We start from the raw sequence: 18360 nt of genomic DNA, 5'->3' as shown, positions 1-18360 counted from the left end.
TTTGGCTTTGGCTTTGTGTAGGTCCCAAGTAGGTTTGTAGCGACCACAATCATGGGCTTTGTTCTTACTACCTCCCCGAGGCCACCTGACACCACTCGAAGGCTTTGTCAAGAGTCGATCATGTTCTTGGACGGCTCCGAGTGAGTATTTGTGAAAGATCGTCCATTCCATATTCAAAGAGAGGCACATAATATATTGTACAAACGCTGGGAATGAAAGGGATAAATGTATATGTGTAGCGAGAAATCAGTTCGTGGGGGATGGAGGAGAGCAGGACAAAGACATCACTGATCAAAGTTGTCTCGTATCACATCAGTCTTCACCCCGCCACAATTAATGCAACAGCAGACTATCATGCATCAGACGAAACTTCCAGCCAGCCCTCCGTACCGAACGTGTTCTCTCCTGAGTAGCTGACATATAGGAAGTTGTCCTCGTCCCTTCAAAGCAATCAGTAGCAGGAAGTGACTCGATTAGCATCAAACTCACTTGTGTTCCTCGTATATGGCACTCATGAGGGCCGCCGTTGGCGGCAGGACCTCATCCACGAATATAAATATGGCCTTCTCTGGTGCGAGCTTGATGCGTTTCCGTATTACATACACGAATTGCCCCACAGTAAGATCCTAAGAACAATAGGTGGGGCGTTGTCCATATCACTGAGATGAACTTGCATACCGATGGCACAAGATACTTCTTCTTGTCAATGGTAGGTATATCTGTGCGGTCGGCCTTCTCGCAAATGACCTGTACAAAGAAGTCGTTCGGTCAAACGCATCCTATCCCAAAATCGGCGAACTCACGGGAATACGATCTGGATACTTCTGTCTTATGCGCTCAGCCTCAGCCTTGCGCTTCTCTGTGCCATCGGTGACCATTGAGCAAGTTCCAAGACCAGCTGCGGATGAGAAGGCGTACCAAAGGGATGCTCATCCTTGAATTTGGACCTCATGTTTGTAGTATAGCGGAGCGGCGGCGGGGAAAGTGGAAGAGACGAAGCAGGAAGTGGTGGTACGAGTCCAAGGTTGGCGACCAAATGGTGTGCAGCCTGCTTATGAGACACACGCGCCTGTATTGGCTCTGACTCGAATAACAAGCAACAACAATGCGGCCTCAACTGGATATAAGAGGCAACCGTGGTAGGAGCCCCTTTATCCCCTTTTCACCCCTTTCAGTTCTGGAGAAGGCTACAAATTGCGCTCTCTCTCGAAGTGTCGAAACACGCAATGTCCAGCTGTTTATACAGCACAAATAATATCCAACAGAGAAATCTCCTCTCGTAAGTATGGAACTGCTAAATCGGGGGCATTCCTCATATCTTCCCTGTGTTTGCGAAGTAGGTATGTAACTCGCGGCTTCTGTGCATTTAGTGTATCAAAATCTGACTATACAAGATAAGTAGAGGAGGAGACTCTCAGATCTCATTCGTATGATCTTGGGAGTACTGAGAGTTCTTATCCTGGTCAGAAAGACCCAACACCTCCAATGTCACAATCCAGTGGGAAGAGGGACCCGCTCGCCGGTCGGTAGTTTCATTGATATATTAATGGAAGTATTTTGTTACATGTGGTAGCTTCACCTCAAGTACCTGTTCGTAATGTTCAAATAGGTTCATGTAAGTCGTAGCCCGTGTGATCAAGCGATTGGACATTTGACAGCGAATCACCGTGCCCAGCCCGAAGAGCTCAACTCTAATTAGGTACGATATGGGAGTATATACCAAGTAAATACACTGCCCACCGATCGCGATGCCCTGAGGTAGATCTGAGGGTGTTAATAAGTGCTTGGTCGAGATGATTAGCCTCCGGTGATATAGTCGACATCTTTTCTGCATCAGTATCAGTCTTGAGTTGAGATTCGTTGCCGACGACATGGATGAAAGGAAAGGGTCGTAGAGCCATCACGCAGTGACGCTGAACTTATATAGAGTGTATGTTAAGTACTAGAACAGGAATTTATGGTATGGGTACCTAACACAGGGAGAAAAAACTAGATCTTAAGCTAGCAAGGGGACGAGGGAGCGGACCCTCTACGGTTGAACTAGTAGATGGTTGACTATCCCGTTTGCCAGACCATGCTCATACCGGCCTCGAGTTCATCCGAGTCAATGTCGCTGTATGGATCGTTGTGTTCTCCATCATATCCGTTGTATTCGTCTTCTTCGTCATCCTCTGCGTCGATGAATGCGTTGATGCTCCCGAATGCATGCAATGTGGCGGAGTCCCAATGGAGCGCTCCACATCGTTCCAACTCCCGAACGATACTAAGATGGATATCGCATCTAGAAAGTTCCAACTTGAAGGTACTGTCAGGTCCTTCGGGTGCTTTGCGTTCCGCGACGAAGCTATTGATCGCGAGGGGAGTCGATTGTTGAAAAGGCCCTTCACTAGTGTAAACGCGTTTCTGGAGGTGTGTGAGGAAAGGCCTCCTCAAGCTTCGGCGGAAGTAGAGCCCGACGATGGACTGAACTCGTCGGGCGGTGCTGCCCCTCCCGGATCCTCCACGTTCCCAATCTTAGCTGGGTCCTCTAAGTAACTGGAATCTGAGGAGGCCAGCAAGGGAGTGATTGGGGCGTGTTGTGGCTCTCCATTCTGATTGACGATTGGGGCGCCATCGTCGAAACCAGCATCACTGTAGACATGTTCCGGAAGGTCGTAATCCTTCCAGTATTGCTCCCATTCATCGTCTTCGGCGACCTCAAAGTTTGCGTTCGTAAGGTCCTCAACAAAACCCACATCCAGAGGCAGTTGACTGCGAGGTATCGATGGATCGTTGTTAAGCACGGAGGCAACGGGCGGGGCGGGGCGTTCCGGGCTGGGTGTAGCCAGCACTCGCTCGGTTTGAGATGCAGAGGAATTGTCATCAAACAGAGTCGATATTCCGGCCTCGGTGACGATGTAATCCAGCGAGGCTGGAGGGGCCACAGAACTAAATATGACGGTGACCCTTCGGATGAGGGTAGACTCCTGGTCGGTGGAGGTTTGGTGTGACCTGGTAGGAGCGGCGTCACGCGAAGGCTTCTGGACTCTGGATCCTAAGTCATCTTCAGATATGTATCGTCGCCTTCCAGTCCGGCTGAGGAGTATTCGTGCGTTGACTTGGTTGGCCCAGACGAGACCTAGGCTTACCTCTTTGGAGTCCTCCAAAGGTATGCTATGAGCGCGGCTGAACCACTTGGACTGCTCAAAATAGAGTAGGTCATTATCGAGCCCTTCCGGGTTTATTTGCCGCGCAAAGACATCCACGACCTCGTTCAGCACCAGGATTGCGACCTGATACTTACTAGCAAGTGTATGCAGGCAGACGGATATCTCGGAGACGCTTCGTGACCGCTCAACAAGTGTGTTCGTCGTAGTTTGAGCGGAGGTATGAAACAGCTCGGCAAGAGCGTCGATGACGATCAGCTTTATGGGACGATCATTGAGTTTGCTGGCCAGGAATTGAGGAAGAGTTGTGGATAGAATTTGGAGGAGGGCAGCTATAGTCGGCGTGGATATCGTGTGCACATTCGACAGACTACAGAGGGTAGAAGACAGTAGTGGATGCGAGTTCAGGATTTGTAGTAGACGCGTAGTAGGAAGGGTGGAGGATGTAGTTATATAGCAGGCTGAGCTAGACAATCCCCCGAGCCTGGGTGGCAGTTGAACAAGAAGGGATAGTTGGAGCGCCAGCTGTGTCTTTCCGGCCGCGCTACACATTTAATCGCTGAGCACACGGGCATCGATTCAGCAAGGGGACAATAAGTAGGAAGAAATACCTTTCTCCAGCAACTTCCCATATCATTCCGGTTCGAATCCCACCCCCAAGCGCATAATCCAGACGTGGGTCGCCTGTGGTTATCTTCTCGTTCCCTTCGTGTTTGATTTCTTCGAGGCGCTGCAACGGTTGCAGAGATGCTTTGCAGAACGCATCTACAAGCACCTTCACCTCTACGAGAGAAGTTTTACATCGGCGCGCGATCTCAGCTGGAGGAGTGAGCAGCAGGGCATCTGCAGTGTTGATATTTCCTAACGGGCCGTGTAAGCCACCAAGTGGAAATTGACATAGTTCGCATACTCGCCCTTTCTCAGAAGGGCCTTCTGTGCGTCTTTAAGCCCTGGAAATTCCGGTGCTCTACTTGAAGCCATTTACAATGTTACATGAGCTCATGTCGGGGCAGAGTTGTGGTTTAGGGTCGACTTCGAATGTTTCCGCGACTTCCACGTGAGCTTTGCGAACTCCTGTTCACCCCTGACATGTTCAGTTGCGCTCATTGTGTTCTACAGCAATCGGGACACTAATGAATGTTCGAAGTTATGCGATACGGCGTTTACATTCAAGATGATATACAGTGCTATTCGTATCTACTCCTTTCCGGGCCTGATAGGCTGGACGCGAGGTTGTTTATCGATGAGGCCGGCATTCTTGAAGAAGATCGGGAACTCGGCACCATCGCCCTGTAGAAGACATGTTACACGACAGAAGATCTTATGTAGATAAGCTATACTTACGACCATGGTGTTAGGGAAGCCCGGGTCGAAAGGAATGACACTTTCGAGCTCCTTGATTTGCTCGTCGCTGATGGTGATGTCGAGTGCTTCCATGTTGGCATAGAAGTGTTCAACTTTACGGCCACCAATAATTGGGAATACGTATGGCGTCTTGTGCATCAAGTAGGCAATAGCGACTGCGATTCTCTCCAGTCAGGGTTGCATAGCAGGAGGGTTTAGTTTGGCATACGCACCAGATGTGATGTGTTTCGCGCCGACCTCCTTGGCAACCTTCTCGAGTGCTCGAGACATCTTGACCTCATCTGGAGACCTCTCCCAGTTAGGGCCAACCAACATACGACCTTTCTCTCCGGTCTCCCGCCGGCGCTGTTCTTCCGCGTCCGTACGTAGTTTGCCGGCGGCAAGGACATTCCATGGAGCTAATGCTAGCCCTGCAAACCAGAAATAGTTGGTTTCTGTAGACGGACGCGGCAAAAGATTATTATTCACCTTCAGCGCGGGCCATAGGAATGATATCGCGCTCAAAGGATCGCTCCATCACGTTCCAGGCTCCTTGGTAGATGGAGAAAGGTGTTTTTCCGTGGTCGCGGGCGAACTGGTTAGCACGGGAGACGACCCAAGCCGGTGTATCGGATATGCCCTATAATTAAACAGATTTCAGCGGGCCATCCAGCCCGACTGGTGGGAGGTGCACTTACGAGGTACAGGACCTTGCCTTGGATGACAAGGTTGTGCAGAGCAGTCATAGCCTCCTCGATAGAGGTCTCGTAGTCCCACCAGTGAAGGTAGAAGATATCAATGTATGACGTGCGGAGTTTCTTCAAACTGGCTTCAACACTAAGGTGCATACTCTTGACGTTGTTGCCGGCAAAGTTGATTTTGATTTTGGTGTTGGGATCGGCGCGCTTGTAGCCAGTGGTGTACTAAAGATGGCAATTAGTCCGAGTACGTGCAGACTAACCTCGCCAGACAGCCTTACCTTTGTTGCAACAACAATTTCGTCTCGGTTCCCTCGCGACTCCATCCACTCGCCAATGATCTCTTCCGAGGATTCATCCTGGCTGGAGTGAGGGTGTCAGGTATTATCAAAGTTGTGTCAGAGTGTAAGAAGCTTACTAGTTGTTCGCGGTGTCGATGAAGTTGCCACCCTTCTCGTAGTACGCATCTAGGAGTTTGAAGCTGGCCTCTTTGTTCATGGCCCCCATTCCGTAAGCTTCCCACTTGTCACCAATACTCATCGCGCCGAGTTGGAGCGGCGAGACATGGAGACCACAGTTGGGGGACAATACCCTGTAGCGGCCGAGCTTGGATGGTGGGGGAGGTGCTGGAACCCAAAGCGACATTGTGTACTGGTAATGGAAGTGTAGTAGGTGTTCTAGTGAAGATGTTGTTGTGAATGAAGACCGCCTATGCGCCCTAGTCTTTTATACCTAGAAATGTTTATTCAACTTTCAACCCGGGGCCTCAGATATTCTCAGAGGTGATCTCATATGGAAGCGTGGCTTACTGAGCATCGTCCAGAAGGATTGATAAGAATGCATCGTGGCTTGAGCCTGTGACGAAGTTTCGCTGCAGAGGTGGCCCTGATTGTAGTTGGAGATATCAAGGCGGTGATGGATTCGGGTGGGCGATGGGTTTACCAGGCGATATTCGAGGGTATTCGTCGGCTTTGAGCGTGATGGCAGACAATACGAGTGGGTCGAGTAACACTTTACCAAGGCGACGGGAACAGACAGCAATGGCTTTCAATTCCGATCCGCCCAGAACCCACATGCTTGCAGATGCAAGCGTGGGTCGCTTGAACATCTCTGCTGCTAAATTCAGCTCGCCTTACACACTTTCGTGTGCCAATTATGGGATGCTTGCAATCTTCCCATCACCCCCGGGTATTTTATCGCGCGCAGCAGTTCTACGACTCAATGTCGAAGGGAAGTTGGAGCTCGAACTCCCATAAAATTGGGGCTGGACGGTCCGACGAGGCGACCAGGAGCAAAATGTATTGTCTGACGAGATAGGAAATGAGTATCTCCAAGAGCCACAAAGCCGTCAACTCACCTCTGCAAATCTTAAAAGCGCCATCATTCAGCGGAGCAGAATCAGCAGATGCGTCCACTGACAGACCAATGTGGTAAAGCCAAACCTTCGAGTAACCGTCCGGTTGATGGGGTAAACGCCCCTGAAGTCACATGTCTGGCGGCGCAATAGCTTGCTCGCCGCTTTCTATGGCCAGACATGTCGTCCTTGTCGAGCTAACGCTTCAATGCCAGTCCTTTAACATATACTGCAGAAAATTCTGATTGTCCTCAATGCATACTCTCCGTCGCTTGCAGCTCGCTTGCTCGACTATCACAGATGCCACTCGACTGTCAAAGCACAGCCGAAAAATACTCCGGTAGCTGTCTAGTTCTCTCAGCTACACACCTTGTGTTGCCCACAATCTGTAAGGGAAAAACTTCCTCAACAGCGGCATTCGAGCTCTAAGTGGTATAGCCAGTGACTAGGGAATTGCTGCCCACTCAGCTTTCGTGACGCACGGAGCACTCCCATTTCAAGTTGGCGGATATCCTAAACAAACTTAGCCTTGTTCGTGTATGATTAATTGTCGATCCGGTTCTCGAGTCACTGAGTCGAATGGCAAATTGCAAGGTAGTTGCAAATAGGAGTACCCCTGATTCTCGCTCAAAAGGAAAACAAGTGCATCCGTCAATAACCTTCTTCTTCAGTTACAACCACAATGTTTTCGGTAACGAGGATCCCAAATCTCTGCGTGTAGAGTGCTGATAGCGTTTGCTTTTATGTGCCAAAAATATATCAAGTGTTCTATTGGAGCCGACTCATGGCCAACTACTTGTTGACCAGGAAATTGCCTCGCTCGAATCTGCCCTTCGCGACCTACGGACACGTCGAAACGCGCGAGCCCTCGTATCAAAGTTTTCAAACGAGGTTCTTTCTGAAATATTCCTCTTTGCAAAGTCAATGGCTGCTCGTAGCACGTTCGTTCCTGCTAGGGAAGTGGGTGGTCGAACGTTGCGAATGTATGTCGCAGTTGGCGAGACGTTGCCCTCAAGACGGTTCGTCTCTGGAATGAGATTGATACCATGCGGGTTCAGACCCTCAGATGGACCTCCATCATGCTGGCGCGTCCCAAAGCTGCACCTCCATTCATCAAAATCTCCGGTGTACTGTAAATATGCCCTGCTCGACGCCATTTTCCTTTTCCAGCATCCAAGAGTTAGATATCGACGCTGAATATCGCATCCTCCAGCGCCTTTTCAGCTCCTCCTGGGCGAGTGCACTAGCTCTACTTACTAGGATGCAGTCTTTGAGACTTTGCAACACAACCTCCGAGTATTCGGACACAACTACGATGATCTCGCAGGTGTGCAGACTAGTCGTAACGACAAAGTCCCGTTCAATGCCACCCCACTTGCTATTGCCGACTCTCCGCCGTACACCCAACTTGGAGGAGCTTGATTTCGAACACTTCCATCGGAGGCGCCCAAGTGTTCAGGATCCCACTGCCTTCACTGCACACGTTGATCCGCCTTTCTGTCGATTTACCCCCAGACTTTCCTGTTCTTCCTCACCTTCGCCATCTCACCATTAAATCAGCGTCCTGATCGATGTCGATTGGCTTGCTACTGTCACTCCTCCGTGGCACACCTTTCTTAGAGGAGCTAGAATTTCAACACGATCGCGCGGGATGTCTGCCGGGGAGATCAACGATCGTTCAACAGTCGAGCTCCCCCAGCTCACACAATTATCCATCATAACCAGCTATTATGAGAGTGCAGCGCTCTTTCAGTTTATCAACTATCCGCCTTCTTCACACGCCCGTTTCGAATGCACTGCCGAAGTGCCCCTCCCAGGCGTAGTATTGTACTTCGCAAACAGTGTCGTTGCAGCCAAAGTCAATGAAGTGTCTATCTTGAAAGTATTGCCTAGTCAACTGCAATTGAAGGCATCGGTCGGCAACGTCTCATGTCTTGATATCATCTGCCACCGGTGTCTTTCATCTCGCCAGAACTAATAAATCATGATCATGAAATTACAGGAAATCATTAAATGGAGTACAGGTTGCTATGCATCATTTAAATTGCGATCAACTGCTCTCGACTCTTACGCTCGTTCAACCTATCTAGCCCACTTTCCGCTGCCCGGACGGCTCCCGCGAGGTCTACATGGAAGAACGGCGTCTCAGAGGACAATATCAACGAATAATCCCTTTCTTCTTCAGCAACACTGCTGTGACTTGATGATACCTTTCTCTTTACGTCGCCCGCTTCGATATCATCGTCTAATACAGGTACACCGTCCGGAGCCGTGTGGCCGTCGCGGTATGGAACGACGGGAGCAACTTCGCCAGTGAATTTCGAGGCTGAGTTGCCGATGCCAAACCCACCAGCCACCAGAGCTCTGCGTATCCATGGTGACAAAATAGTGGCAAAGTGGAACTAGGGGAGGATTAGAAGCGGTTCACCGGATGAAACACACGACGAGACCTACCTCGACTGAATGATTCGCCCATCTTTCTATCTCGGTCCGAGCATCAATGAGTGACTGCACGGCGGTGGTATCTATGTGGGATCTTGATCGAGTTCAGTGAAAGATCCGCGAAAAGAAAAGAAGCCAACGTACATTGAAGAGAAATCAAGAACGATGGCGTGTAGCACCGGGAGCTTCTCGTTCCTAGCTTGCTCGCTTTCGGAGGTAGTACCACGGGGAGGGCCTGGGTCATTCCAGGGGCGATCGCTAAACTTCACGAGCGTCATATCGCGACCTCGTTGCATATGCTCCTTGACGTAGTCCACGAGCACCGAATTCAGCAGCGAGGAATTAGGGTAGAGATAGCTTTCTTCGTATCTGTATACCAAAACACCAGGAGATGGTGGGTCGACTTTGATATGCTCGTTCAAAACGCCGTTGTTCTTCTGTTCGAGTGGGACGAAGACATCCCGACTTTCTTGCGAGTCATGGGACTTGCTACGAAGTGTCACTCTGCCCAAGAAAGACCCTCGTGGATGGGCGACACGAATCAAAAGCAAAGCGAGAGACTAGAGCAAACAACATAATGAGCTCGGTGCACGACATGAATATGAATATCTTGTAATGACTTACCGTGCAGATAGAGACATAGATACCGTTCTCGATAGACGAGAACACGGTGACTAGAACTGCGGCCATCCATATGAAGAATTCGAGGGGGGACACGCGCCAGAAGGAGTAAACTTGATCTGGGGAGGCCACCAGATCCGCGACGGCGTGGATGATCACAGCGGACAGCGCAGCATTGGGGATCCAGTAGAAAGCAGGTGTAAGGCCATACAAAGCAACAATTACGACGACGGAGGTGATGATGCCGGCAGCGGGGGTCCTTACACCGGACTTCGACTTCAAGGCGGAGCGGGAGAATGATCCAGTAGCAGGATAGGCCCCGAAGCATGAACCGATTGTGTTCGTGACGCCGATGGCGATAAGTTCTTGATTGGGGTTGATCTTGTAGCCATTGAGCCTACCGAAAGCTATATGAATGAGTTAGGAATCGGTGTTGTAGTTGTTTGAAACGGAATCACGTACACTTTGAGATCGCGATGTGCTCGAGGAGCAGAATAATGGTCGCGACAGGTAGTTCACCTGCCAAAGCTGACACAAGATTGCTGTCGATGACGGGTTGCCCTTAAAAATGAATCAGTCAATCACACCACGTACATCAAGGCGGTGTGCTGTAACATACCGACATGCTTGAAGCCACTGGGGACATTTTGCAAGATCTTGATGGGGTACTTGCCGTTGGGTAGACGTCTGTGTCTCGTGTAAAGCCATGCAGCAATTGTTAAAACGAGGATAACGAAGGCGTTTCTCAGAACTGAGATGAAGAAGAACCATCTTGCTGTGAAGGGATACGACCGTCAGTCCAGATGTCACCCATGTAGGGCTCTCACAAACCTCGACGAGGGAATTTCTTAGTGAAGTAGTCGCAAAGCATACGGATTCCATACAGCGCCACAAGCCCTGGCAGACCCCAAGCAGCGTCCAGGGTCGTACGTGGAAGTCCTTTTAAGGTATTAATAATAACGAGGTATGTGGGGGCACGAGTGCTAAATAGGGTGGGTTAGGAATTCTAACGAAGAACATGCAAGGGAGCACTTACTCGAAGCCAGTTATTCCCATCATTCCTGGTACTTGCCCCGCGACGATGCTAATAGCAGAGCCGGTCATGAAACCACTGACAGCTGGACTAGGAATAAACTCTACGAGCCAACCTAGCCGCAGCAAACCAATTCCAAGAACAATGAAGCCGCAAATGAAAGCGAGAGTCGTGGCGATCTGCGGACCATCCCACTCGCCGGGGTGGGCGTCGTTAACGTGCTTGATGACTTGAGAGACTGTAAGGGACATGACAGCTACCGGACCGATCGAAACATCCTTCGAGGTTGCGAAGAACTAGGTGGGACGTTAGTGGTAGTTCGCGGAGTTATGAAAAGGACATACGCAATAGATCAACACTCCGACGAATGAGGAATATAGTCCAAACTCGGGAGGCAATGTCGCAATCTGTTCCCGTAGTAGTGATCGGTGGGAGTAGGACGAAAAAGAGATTAGAGCTCGTACCTGAGCATACGACATCCCTTGGGGGACGACCACCATCCCTACGGTCAAACCAGCGATAAGATCGCCTGTAAGCCATCCGAAGTCTGAGGACATCGGCTTAGTGCCACTTCTCTCGATGGAAAACAATGAAACGACTCGCTGTATCTGGTTATCCACCCTATGATGGGGAACAGGCTGAGGAGGTAGTCGATAACCTAGTAATCGGTGTTAGCGTTGCATGGACGCTGATGAGAGTCGAAACTATCTTACATCGCGTTTAGGATCCTTGACGAGACCACGAACCCAATCCCTGCTAGAAATTACGGGGACAGTGTTCTCTGGATAACCAATAATCCGCTTGCCCAGCCGCTTTGCAGTCGAAGCCATGGTGTGCCAAGCAGGGATAGTAGGTACGTAAATTAGGTTCCTTTAGTTTCCGACTTTATATAAAGCCGTGGTCCCTGTGGGGAGGAAGGGGATACTTCAGGAACGTTGATTGATTATCGTGTGTATCCGTGGTGTGATATTGTTCTGTCGCTGTCGTATATGTCGCAGCGGGGTGAACAAATCCAGAGAAGGCGCAGTGGTGAGCGCACGGTGACCAGGGGGCGATGGGCGGCGATGGAGAAGAGAAGCCCTCCAGAGATAAATTTAAAAGAAGAACCTTTCCACCCATTTGATCTCCTTTGGAAATATATACATAACCTAATGGTGATGGAGTGTGAGCAACATTGTTGCCATTCTAATGGCCGATTGCGCAATGAGCATCCCTAGCTGGGTTTGAACTTACGCGTTGTAGTAAGGGTCACGTGTGCGGAATCACTTACATCCTGAATCAACCTCCTCCTGCAGCCAGCTGTCAATGCGGATTGCATGTGGAACTTGCATCTCCGCCACCGCGGGCGGCGGCAACAGTGATTCTACGCAGTCAGCCTACCAATGACATATGAACGGCCCGGTGTATTTTTATGGGCTTTCGTACAATCTTCCTGAGAAATCTAGGGACGATGTCGTCCTGGGACCGCGAGTACTGAGAACTTGCTCGGTCGGTTTACGTCCAGATGTGGCCGTTTTGTTGCCACTTGTGTCGCCCAAAGCCCTATTTCTGGAAACCGTCCGCATGCAAGTGATTCAGCGATAGCAAGTGTATTATTGAAGCCTTGATAGACTATTCGAACGCGCAACATTCCGAGAAGTCGGAGACCACCACTTATAGCTTATGAGCCCAGGTGACTTAACGGATAGCGAGTGCCGATCGACGAAGGTCAGGAAGTTGATGTGTCCTATATAACTTGATGTTCTGTGAACCTGTGACGTGCCCCACATACAGAGCGAATCGCTAAAGTAGTCCTCTTAAAAGTCGTCCAGCGAAGCCTTTGCACCACTGGGCGAAGCACTCCGCCCACATGAAGTCCACGAAGTGTGTTCACGTAACGGAATCAGAAGTCAGTACATCACAACTATCAGAGGCCCGCAACAGAAGTGGCTGTTCTTACAGATTGTAGAGCCTGAGGTTTGCTCTATGCACTGGTCTGCGTCCTCCTTGATGAGAAAACTTTGACGGTGGTGAGAGAACGACCCCAAGGCAGTGCCCCTGACTGACGCTCCAAGCGCCCAGTATCAAACATTGCAATGATTTCCTTTTTGAGTTGGTTTACCACACGTTTCACCTTTTCCTTTCATCCTCTCGAGTCTCCAGAGTGCGCGGCGCGCCAGTATTACGACCCCCTCCCGCTCCATTAATCCCCATCACGAACAATTAATGTCTCATTTTCCACCCAAATCTACGCCGCTCGTGGCTCCAGGACACACTCGACCCGTCACGCATCTTTCTTTTTCCCCAATCTTGGACGATAGCTCGTACTTGTTGATCTCGAGTTGCAAGGATGGCAATCCAATGCTCAGGGAGTGGACAGGCGACTGGATAGGTACATTCCTTGGCCACAAGGGCGCGGTGTGGAGCTCAAAACTCTCGCTGGACTCATCTCGCGCGGCTTCAGGCAGTGCTGATTTCACCGCGTACGTGTCTTGATCATCGTAGATAATAAGAAAAGCTTATCTTAGCTTTGGATAGCAAAGTTTGGGATACGTTTTCTGGAAAGCAGCTGCATTCGTTTCCACATAACCACATCGTCCGAACAGTGGCGCTGTCACCTACATCTCAACATCTTCTGACGGGTGGCCAGGAGAAGAAAGTGCGGATATTCGATGTCGGTAGACCCGACGCAGATCCGGATTTCCTTCTCGATGGAGGCACTCTGTCCCATGACGGTATGGTAAAGAGTGTCGTCTGGGTAGGTGATCATACTGGGATATCGGCCGGTGAAGATGGATACATCAAGTACGTTCATGAGCCCTCTGTTTCGGCGCTGTGCTCATAAATGGTTAAGGTGGTGGGATTTGCGAAGCCGGACGCTAACAACAAAGCTCAATTTTCCTCAGGCGATCACGTCGATGGAATACTCGGCGCCTACGCAGCGGCTAGTCGTGTGCTCAGGCAAAACCGTCGCTTTCATCCCTGCTCTTCCTACCGGGACAGTGCCCGCACATACGCTCAATCTTGCGTATACGCCCTCCTCTGCCTCTATCCATCCTGTACTTCAGGATCGCTTCGTAACGGGTAATTCAGGCGACGAATGGGTGCGAGTCCACGGCATCGATGGAGAAGAAAAAGAGGTGCTGAAGGGGCATCACGGCCCTGTGCACTGCGTAGAATTCAGTCCGGATGGTGAGATGTACGCGAGTGGTAGTGGTAAGATATTCTTCAACCTCCCATTCCTCTCCGGGCCTAACAGTTCTCTAGAGGATGGCACAATCCGGTTGTGGCAAACAACTCCGGGAAAGTCCTATGGTCTCTGGCAAGGGCAGAATGGCAGCTAGAGGCTTGGAGAAGGATTCATGCATTTCTTTGTTTGTCGCCTTGTACTGTGTTTTCTTTACGTCCCGCAACTGTGCTATCAATAAATATCATTACATTTCCCCTATCATCCGTCCACGTGGTTCCGAAAGGCCGTGACTCGGGATCTATGCGTCTCGGCATCCCTCAACATCAACCACAACGATGAGCACAGTCCAAACTCACCACCGCACGCCATCCTCGCCGACGAGGAGATCAATGAGCATACCGCGATCCCCCTCGCCACCGACGCAAACATTCCACCCGGGCTCCATCCTGCCCAGATCCGTACCGACCCCCTCTCTCGTGGAGTCTGTCGCTGGTGCCGCACATTACTCAGGCATTCGTGTCGACCCAGAACCGCTCAAGCATCGACATAGTGCCCACGAGCGAAGAGCCAGCCACTTCCTAGATGTTAAGGCAGATCACCACCGTGTGATAGCCGATCTGCAGGAGCTGTATTGCTGCAGACCCACAATTGAAATACTGGATAGGACGTGGCACAAAGATGCCGTATTCGAGGTATAGTACTCTGGAGTTTACCTTGGTTCATATAACTCATATACGTCTGGATAGGATCCATGGACCAAGTGCCACGGCTTCGACGAGTACGCAGCCCTGGTGCGTTATGTTCCTTGCCCTATTTCTCCTTTATCTTAACACATCTTCTAGTGGTTTTCCCTGGTACGAGATACTCGTTCCGGCCGTTTGTTCCCTCGCTAATTCCCATCCCAGCCCAAACGATATTCGAAGTCTGAGACGCTTTCCACGCGTGTCATGTCCTCCACAAATTCCCCAAATCAGCTCGTATACTTCCAAAAACAGGAGTATACTCACAGGTTTCTTGGACGTAAGAAGGTTCGCATTTACCCTCATTCTTATTCCCGCCACCTTCACTGATTCACACATGAATTAGATCGTCGAATCAATCATTGTCGTCAACCTCGACGAGAACGACAAGATCATCCGCCTCGTCGAACAATACGGCGGCAAAGACATTCCAGCATGGTTCGGTGCCCACCTCCTCCGTCGTCTTAGTGCGAAAGTCACTCCGTGGCTTATAACAGTCCCCAAGCGCTCGGTCTGAAAACTCACCAAAACTCATATATACTCTACATTCAACTATGTGGCTATTCGGAGATGGGACTAAAGTATGTGGAGCTATGTAATTTCTATGTATATGTATACAGTGTACCTGCTATTTCCCTATATATGTTTGAATGTATATATGTGGCAAATTTTTGGTTTTCTGCGAGGCGCTGTGCATATTCCCTCCAGTGGAAGAGTAGAAGATAGACCGTACAACGCGAATAGTCGTACTTCGACGATGAGAACTCGTGAGGGGCGTGTCCAAAATGGCCGGAAATTCCGGAATTGCGGGTGCATTGGCAAGATCGCGGACCAAGTATTGAGAACATTCGCAAACGCGACCAAGTCGAGGTTAGTCAACTGACGTTTCCAAGAAATGTACAAGCTGTTTGCATCGTCAACAATACGGCAAGGCTTTGGAAGTGGGAACTTACAAGTTATGAGAGGTGCACGCCGAAGATGGTCAGAAGCCACCAAATACCCTTTCGAACGTGAAGTATAAACCCTATGTGACTTGAGCAAAGAGGAACGTCTAAGAGATATTAAAAGACACACCTCAATGGCTCTTCTAATGAATCCGCGCCTTTCTCTTTCCAGAACGCCTTCGCCATTCTGCTCTTCCACAACCATGAGGTCCTCATCGAAACGTGGAACGACAATCTCATCCACTTCAACAACAATAGCCAAGTCCTGATCTCCTTCCTGGATAATGAAAGAAACATCATGAGTAGCCGGGAAAACATTTCGGGAAGAGAACGAACCTGAAGGACAGGGACTGGTTCGTCGCGTTCATCAATTGTTTCCTTCAAAACTGTCAACGTGTGCAATTGCAGCCGAAGCAACGCTTTACCATGAGCGAATCTTGGCGAATGAGTTGTGGGTATGGGTGGCAGCGGCGTGCTTGCCTGGTACGAAGTGGTGGTTGGCGTAGCTGAGAGGCGTACCAATAATCAAGGACTTGGGCTATAGATGGGGCGTACATATGGCTGCCGCCATTGCGAGAATGTGAAAAACGAAGCCGCGACGTCATGCTGAAAGAATAGAGCGACTTGAAAATGCTTGTGGTCGAGGAAGGAGCGGATTCTGCAGTTAGGTGGAAAGAGAAGGAAAGAAAAGACTTTTGAGTTTATATTCAACTTCAGATAGCCAACTGAGGATCTCTGAAATGTCCGCTTGCCAAACAGGAAGGCGTGGAATTTGCGACTTGAATCCAGCTCTCGAACTTCCACCTTAGGCAGGAACATACGGTCAATTATCACAAGCGTCCAAGGTCCCCGTCCAATAGCTTCATCCCGAGTCCAGGGTCCGTGAACTGAAGGCGGAAGCTATTAGGTCTAGCAAAGGTGGGCTTCGACTTGCGAACTTGGAGAGCTGGCGCTCGATCTTGCGGCCTGGCGTCCTTAGGTGATGGGCTGATGGGCACTTTTTTAGGCTATATCTCCTCCCTTTGGCCATCGAAAAGACGCCCCCATGGAATACGACGCTCTCTTCTTTCCGAGCAATCCACAATATTTGTAACTCCATCTCACATAATACGTTTCTTTGTCGGGATTTTCGTCTGAAAGCAGGGTAAATCGGCTGCGGTCACTCGCAAACGACTTGCTCCCTGATCACCTGAACAACATCTAGCTCGCGCTGAGTCACCCGTGGTTCGTTCCCGACTGGCCGACGCTCGTCCATATATGGAAATGCGGCCGTGACAGTTACATGTGACGCGCTTATACAAGTGAGTCACAGTAAGTTTGTGTTCGTTTCATACGACGATGTCCAATGAGCTGAATGCAATCGTCAGACAAGGTGACCACATTTCATCGGTGTTGACACGTACGACTTCAAGACTGTCCGCATCAAGACTATCAAGCCTACGCAAATCATCTAGAATAGTGGGACCATTGAAGCGGCCACAGAACCTCGTGTTGAATGAAGAGCAGCATCATCAAAGCCGTGCAAGAGCTGGAAGAAGCGGTTAGAACCACAGAATGGATACGCAAGGTTTCCGGGCGCACCTGAGCCTTGAGATACTGATTTTGCGATATTGAAGTTTCTATAGATTAGGCGTAGTCGAGGCTCCCAAGCATGGTAGAGCCTTTTGACAGACGTGCTTGAGCCACTCGACAAGGATCGTGTCTTCGCGCATGCAGATGACCTTCCTGAACACTGGCTTCTGGACGTACTGCGGGAGTCGTCACCCTGCCAATCAAGCTGGCTTCAATTGCATCTCCCTGCTGCATATGTTACTGGCGTGCTTGAAGATCCATCAAATCCAGGAAGCCCGGCGCAAGCAGGAAGCTCAAGAGTCTTCAAGATAGAGTCCCATTTTCAAGGAGTGCCAGGGCGGAATCCAGCAACTATGAATTGGCAAGAACCGCCTGTCTTGATGGCGAAGGTGCCTTCGAAGGGAGGGCCGTCTTCTCTCATGAGTGCTTCAAGTTCCGGTGGAGACGAACCAAGACCTGCAAGCACTTGAAGAATTCCACCGCCAAGGATGGGGTGCCCTAACGCCAATTTAAACGGTCGGAAAAATGCCCAAATCGCAAGAAGAGAAGGGGTCTGGATTCTTGTCACTATGCCACATCTGCACGAGCACCTGGTTCGCTAGGAAGGTGGCGTAGCGTGTCGAGCAATCCCTGAATTTTGTGGGTAAAAAGGAACAATTGGTGGGGGAGCAGGGCGTGGTCGCGGTTGGAATTGCAATTCACAATCGGCAACTGCCCCAGCTCCTGTCTCTGTCTCCCTCTTGCCACAATAATCCTGGAAATTCTGCCACCCGATTTCTTGACCGTTACAAGAGTTCTGGATTCGTAGTTTCTTTCTGCGGTGCGTGGCGAATATTCTCTCTCTCTTTCCAGCCTGATAACAGTAGAAATGCCCAAGAATTCCATCAAGGTTGGCACTCCCGTGACCAAGCGATGGCTGGGGTTTCAAATAAATGCGCCCGCAAATCCAGACGACACCCAGGGCAGGTTTGAGAGCGATTATCTGCCTTAGCAGTAGCACCTCCAAGAGCAGGAAAAGAATTTGAATGTAACGCAGTGAAGCACCGGACTGGGAAGCATTCTGGTACGTAGCCCCCATCTGTTCTGCATCATTCAATCAAATCTCCCTTTTACGCCAGCAATCACGAAGACCTGCCAAAGGATAATCACAGAAATCAGAAGGCTCTTCCCTTAAACCAACGGTGAAATTTATAGAAGCGTCGCATCCGACAGTTCAAAAATAAAACACGCGAACCATGCAGCAGGCAGATTGAAGCCCAGCTTTTCAACGATACCTCAAGCGTTACCAGGCCTTGGA

At 50.1% G+C, this 18360-nt stretch overlaps 8 protein-coding genes across 8 annotated transcripts; 2 read left to right on the top strand and 6 right to left on the bottom strand.

Annotated features, from left to right (window-relative positions):
* Positions 1 to 352: 352 nt before the first annotated feature.
* On the bottom strand, positions 353 to 952 carry ATG8_1 (ubiquitin-like protein atg8; the record flags this gene model as incomplete). The annotated part of the gene is made up of 5 exons (XM_036770812.1): positions 353 to 440; positions 490 to 626; positions 679 to 747; positions 804 to 859; positions 919 to 952. 5 exons carry the CDS (start codon positions 950 to 952, stop codon positions 353 to 355), a joined length of 384 nt encoding a protein of 127 aa, XP_036636657.1.
* Positions 953 to 2055: 1103 nt separating this feature from the next.
* On the bottom strand, positions 2056 to 4127 carry PC9H_001160 (uncharacterized protein; the record flags this gene model as incomplete). The annotated part of the gene is made up of 4 exons (XM_036770811.1): positions 2056 to 2386; positions 2458 to 3690; positions 3758 to 3965; positions 4013 to 4127. 4 exons carry the CDS (start codon positions 4125 to 4127, stop codon positions 2056 to 2058), a joined length of 1887 nt encoding a protein of 628 aa, XP_036636656.1.
* A 216-nt stretch (positions 4128 to 4343) lies between these two features.
* Positions 4344 to 5833, bottom strand: PC9H_001159 (uncharacterized protein; the record flags this gene model as incomplete). The annotated part of the gene is made up of 7 exons (XM_036770810.1): positions 4344 to 4436; positions 4491 to 4666; positions 4724 to 4921; positions 4980 to 5130; positions 5189 to 5413; positions 5470 to 5551; positions 5607 to 5833. The coding sequence occupies 7 exons, from the start codon at positions 5831 to 5833 to the stop codon at positions 4344 to 4346; spliced, it is 1152 nt and encodes a 383-aa protein (XP_036636655.1).
* Positions 5834 to 5993: 160 nt separating this feature from the next.
* PC9H_001158 (uncharacterized protein) lies at positions 5994 to 6724 on the bottom strand (the record flags this gene model as incomplete). The annotated part of the gene is made up of 5 exons (XM_036770809.1): positions 5994 to 6073; positions 6131 to 6298; positions 6371 to 6493; positions 6546 to 6630; positions 6677 to 6724. The coding sequence occupies 5 exons, from the start codon at positions 6722 to 6724 to the stop codon at positions 5994 to 5996; spliced, it is 504 nt and encodes a 167-aa protein (XP_036636654.1).
* A 1857-nt stretch (positions 6725 to 8581) lies between these two features.
* Positions 8582 to 11468, bottom strand: PC9H_001157 (uncharacterized protein; the record flags this gene model as incomplete). Its single annotated transcript, XM_036770808.1, has 12 exons — positions 8582 to 8944; positions 8997 to 9078; positions 9129 to 9544; positions 9609 to 10012; positions 10068 to 10166; positions 10225 to 10380; positions 10437 to 10588; positions 10642 to 10934; positions 10983 to 11045; positions 11103 to 11185; positions 11242 to 11296; positions 11352 to 11468. 12 exons carry the CDS (start codon positions 11466 to 11468, stop codon positions 8582 to 8584), a joined length of 2283 nt encoding a protein of 760 aa, XP_036636653.1.
* A 1375-nt stretch (positions 11469 to 12843) lies between these two features.
* PC9H_001156 (uncharacterized protein) lies at positions 12844 to 13961 on the top strand (the record flags this gene model as incomplete). The annotated part of the gene is made up of 4 exons (XM_036770807.1): positions 12844 to 13100; positions 13156 to 13422; positions 13472 to 13833; positions 13885 to 13961. The coding sequence occupies 4 exons, from the start codon at positions 12844 to 12846 to the stop codon at positions 13959 to 13961; spliced, it is 963 nt and encodes a 320-aa protein (XP_036636652.1).
* A 181-nt stretch (positions 13962 to 14142) lies between these two features.
* On the top strand, positions 14143 to 15064 carry PC9H_001155 (uncharacterized protein; the record flags this gene model as incomplete). The annotated part of the gene is made up of 4 exons (XM_036770806.1): positions 14143 to 14499; positions 14554 to 14598; positions 14713 to 14835; positions 14894 to 15064. The coding sequence occupies 4 exons, from the start codon at positions 14143 to 14145 to the stop codon at positions 15062 to 15064; spliced, it is 696 nt and encodes a 231-aa protein (XP_036636651.1).
* A 465-nt stretch (positions 15065 to 15529) lies between these two features.
* On the bottom strand, positions 15530 to 16062 carry PC9H_001154 (uncharacterized protein; the record flags this gene model as incomplete). The annotated part of the gene is made up of 4 exons (XM_036770805.1): positions 15530 to 15571; positions 15622 to 15768; positions 15828 to 15997; positions 16047 to 16062. 4 exons carry the CDS (start codon positions 16060 to 16062, stop codon positions 15530 to 15532), a joined length of 375 nt encoding a protein of 124 aa, XP_036636650.1.
* Positions 16063 to 18360: the final 2298 nt, after the last annotated feature.

This window comes from Pleurotus ostreatus, assembly GCF_014466165.1.
Source record: "Pleurotus ostreatus strain PC9 chromosome Unknown scaffold_1, whole genome shotgun sequence".
Lineage (NCBI taxonomy): Eukaryota > Fungi > Basidiomycota > Agaricomycetes > Agaricales > Pleurotaceae > Pleurotus > Pleurotus ostreatus.
The sequence above is the reverse complement of the archived record's forward strand: the minus strand, read 5'-3'. Positions and strand labels throughout refer to the sequence as shown.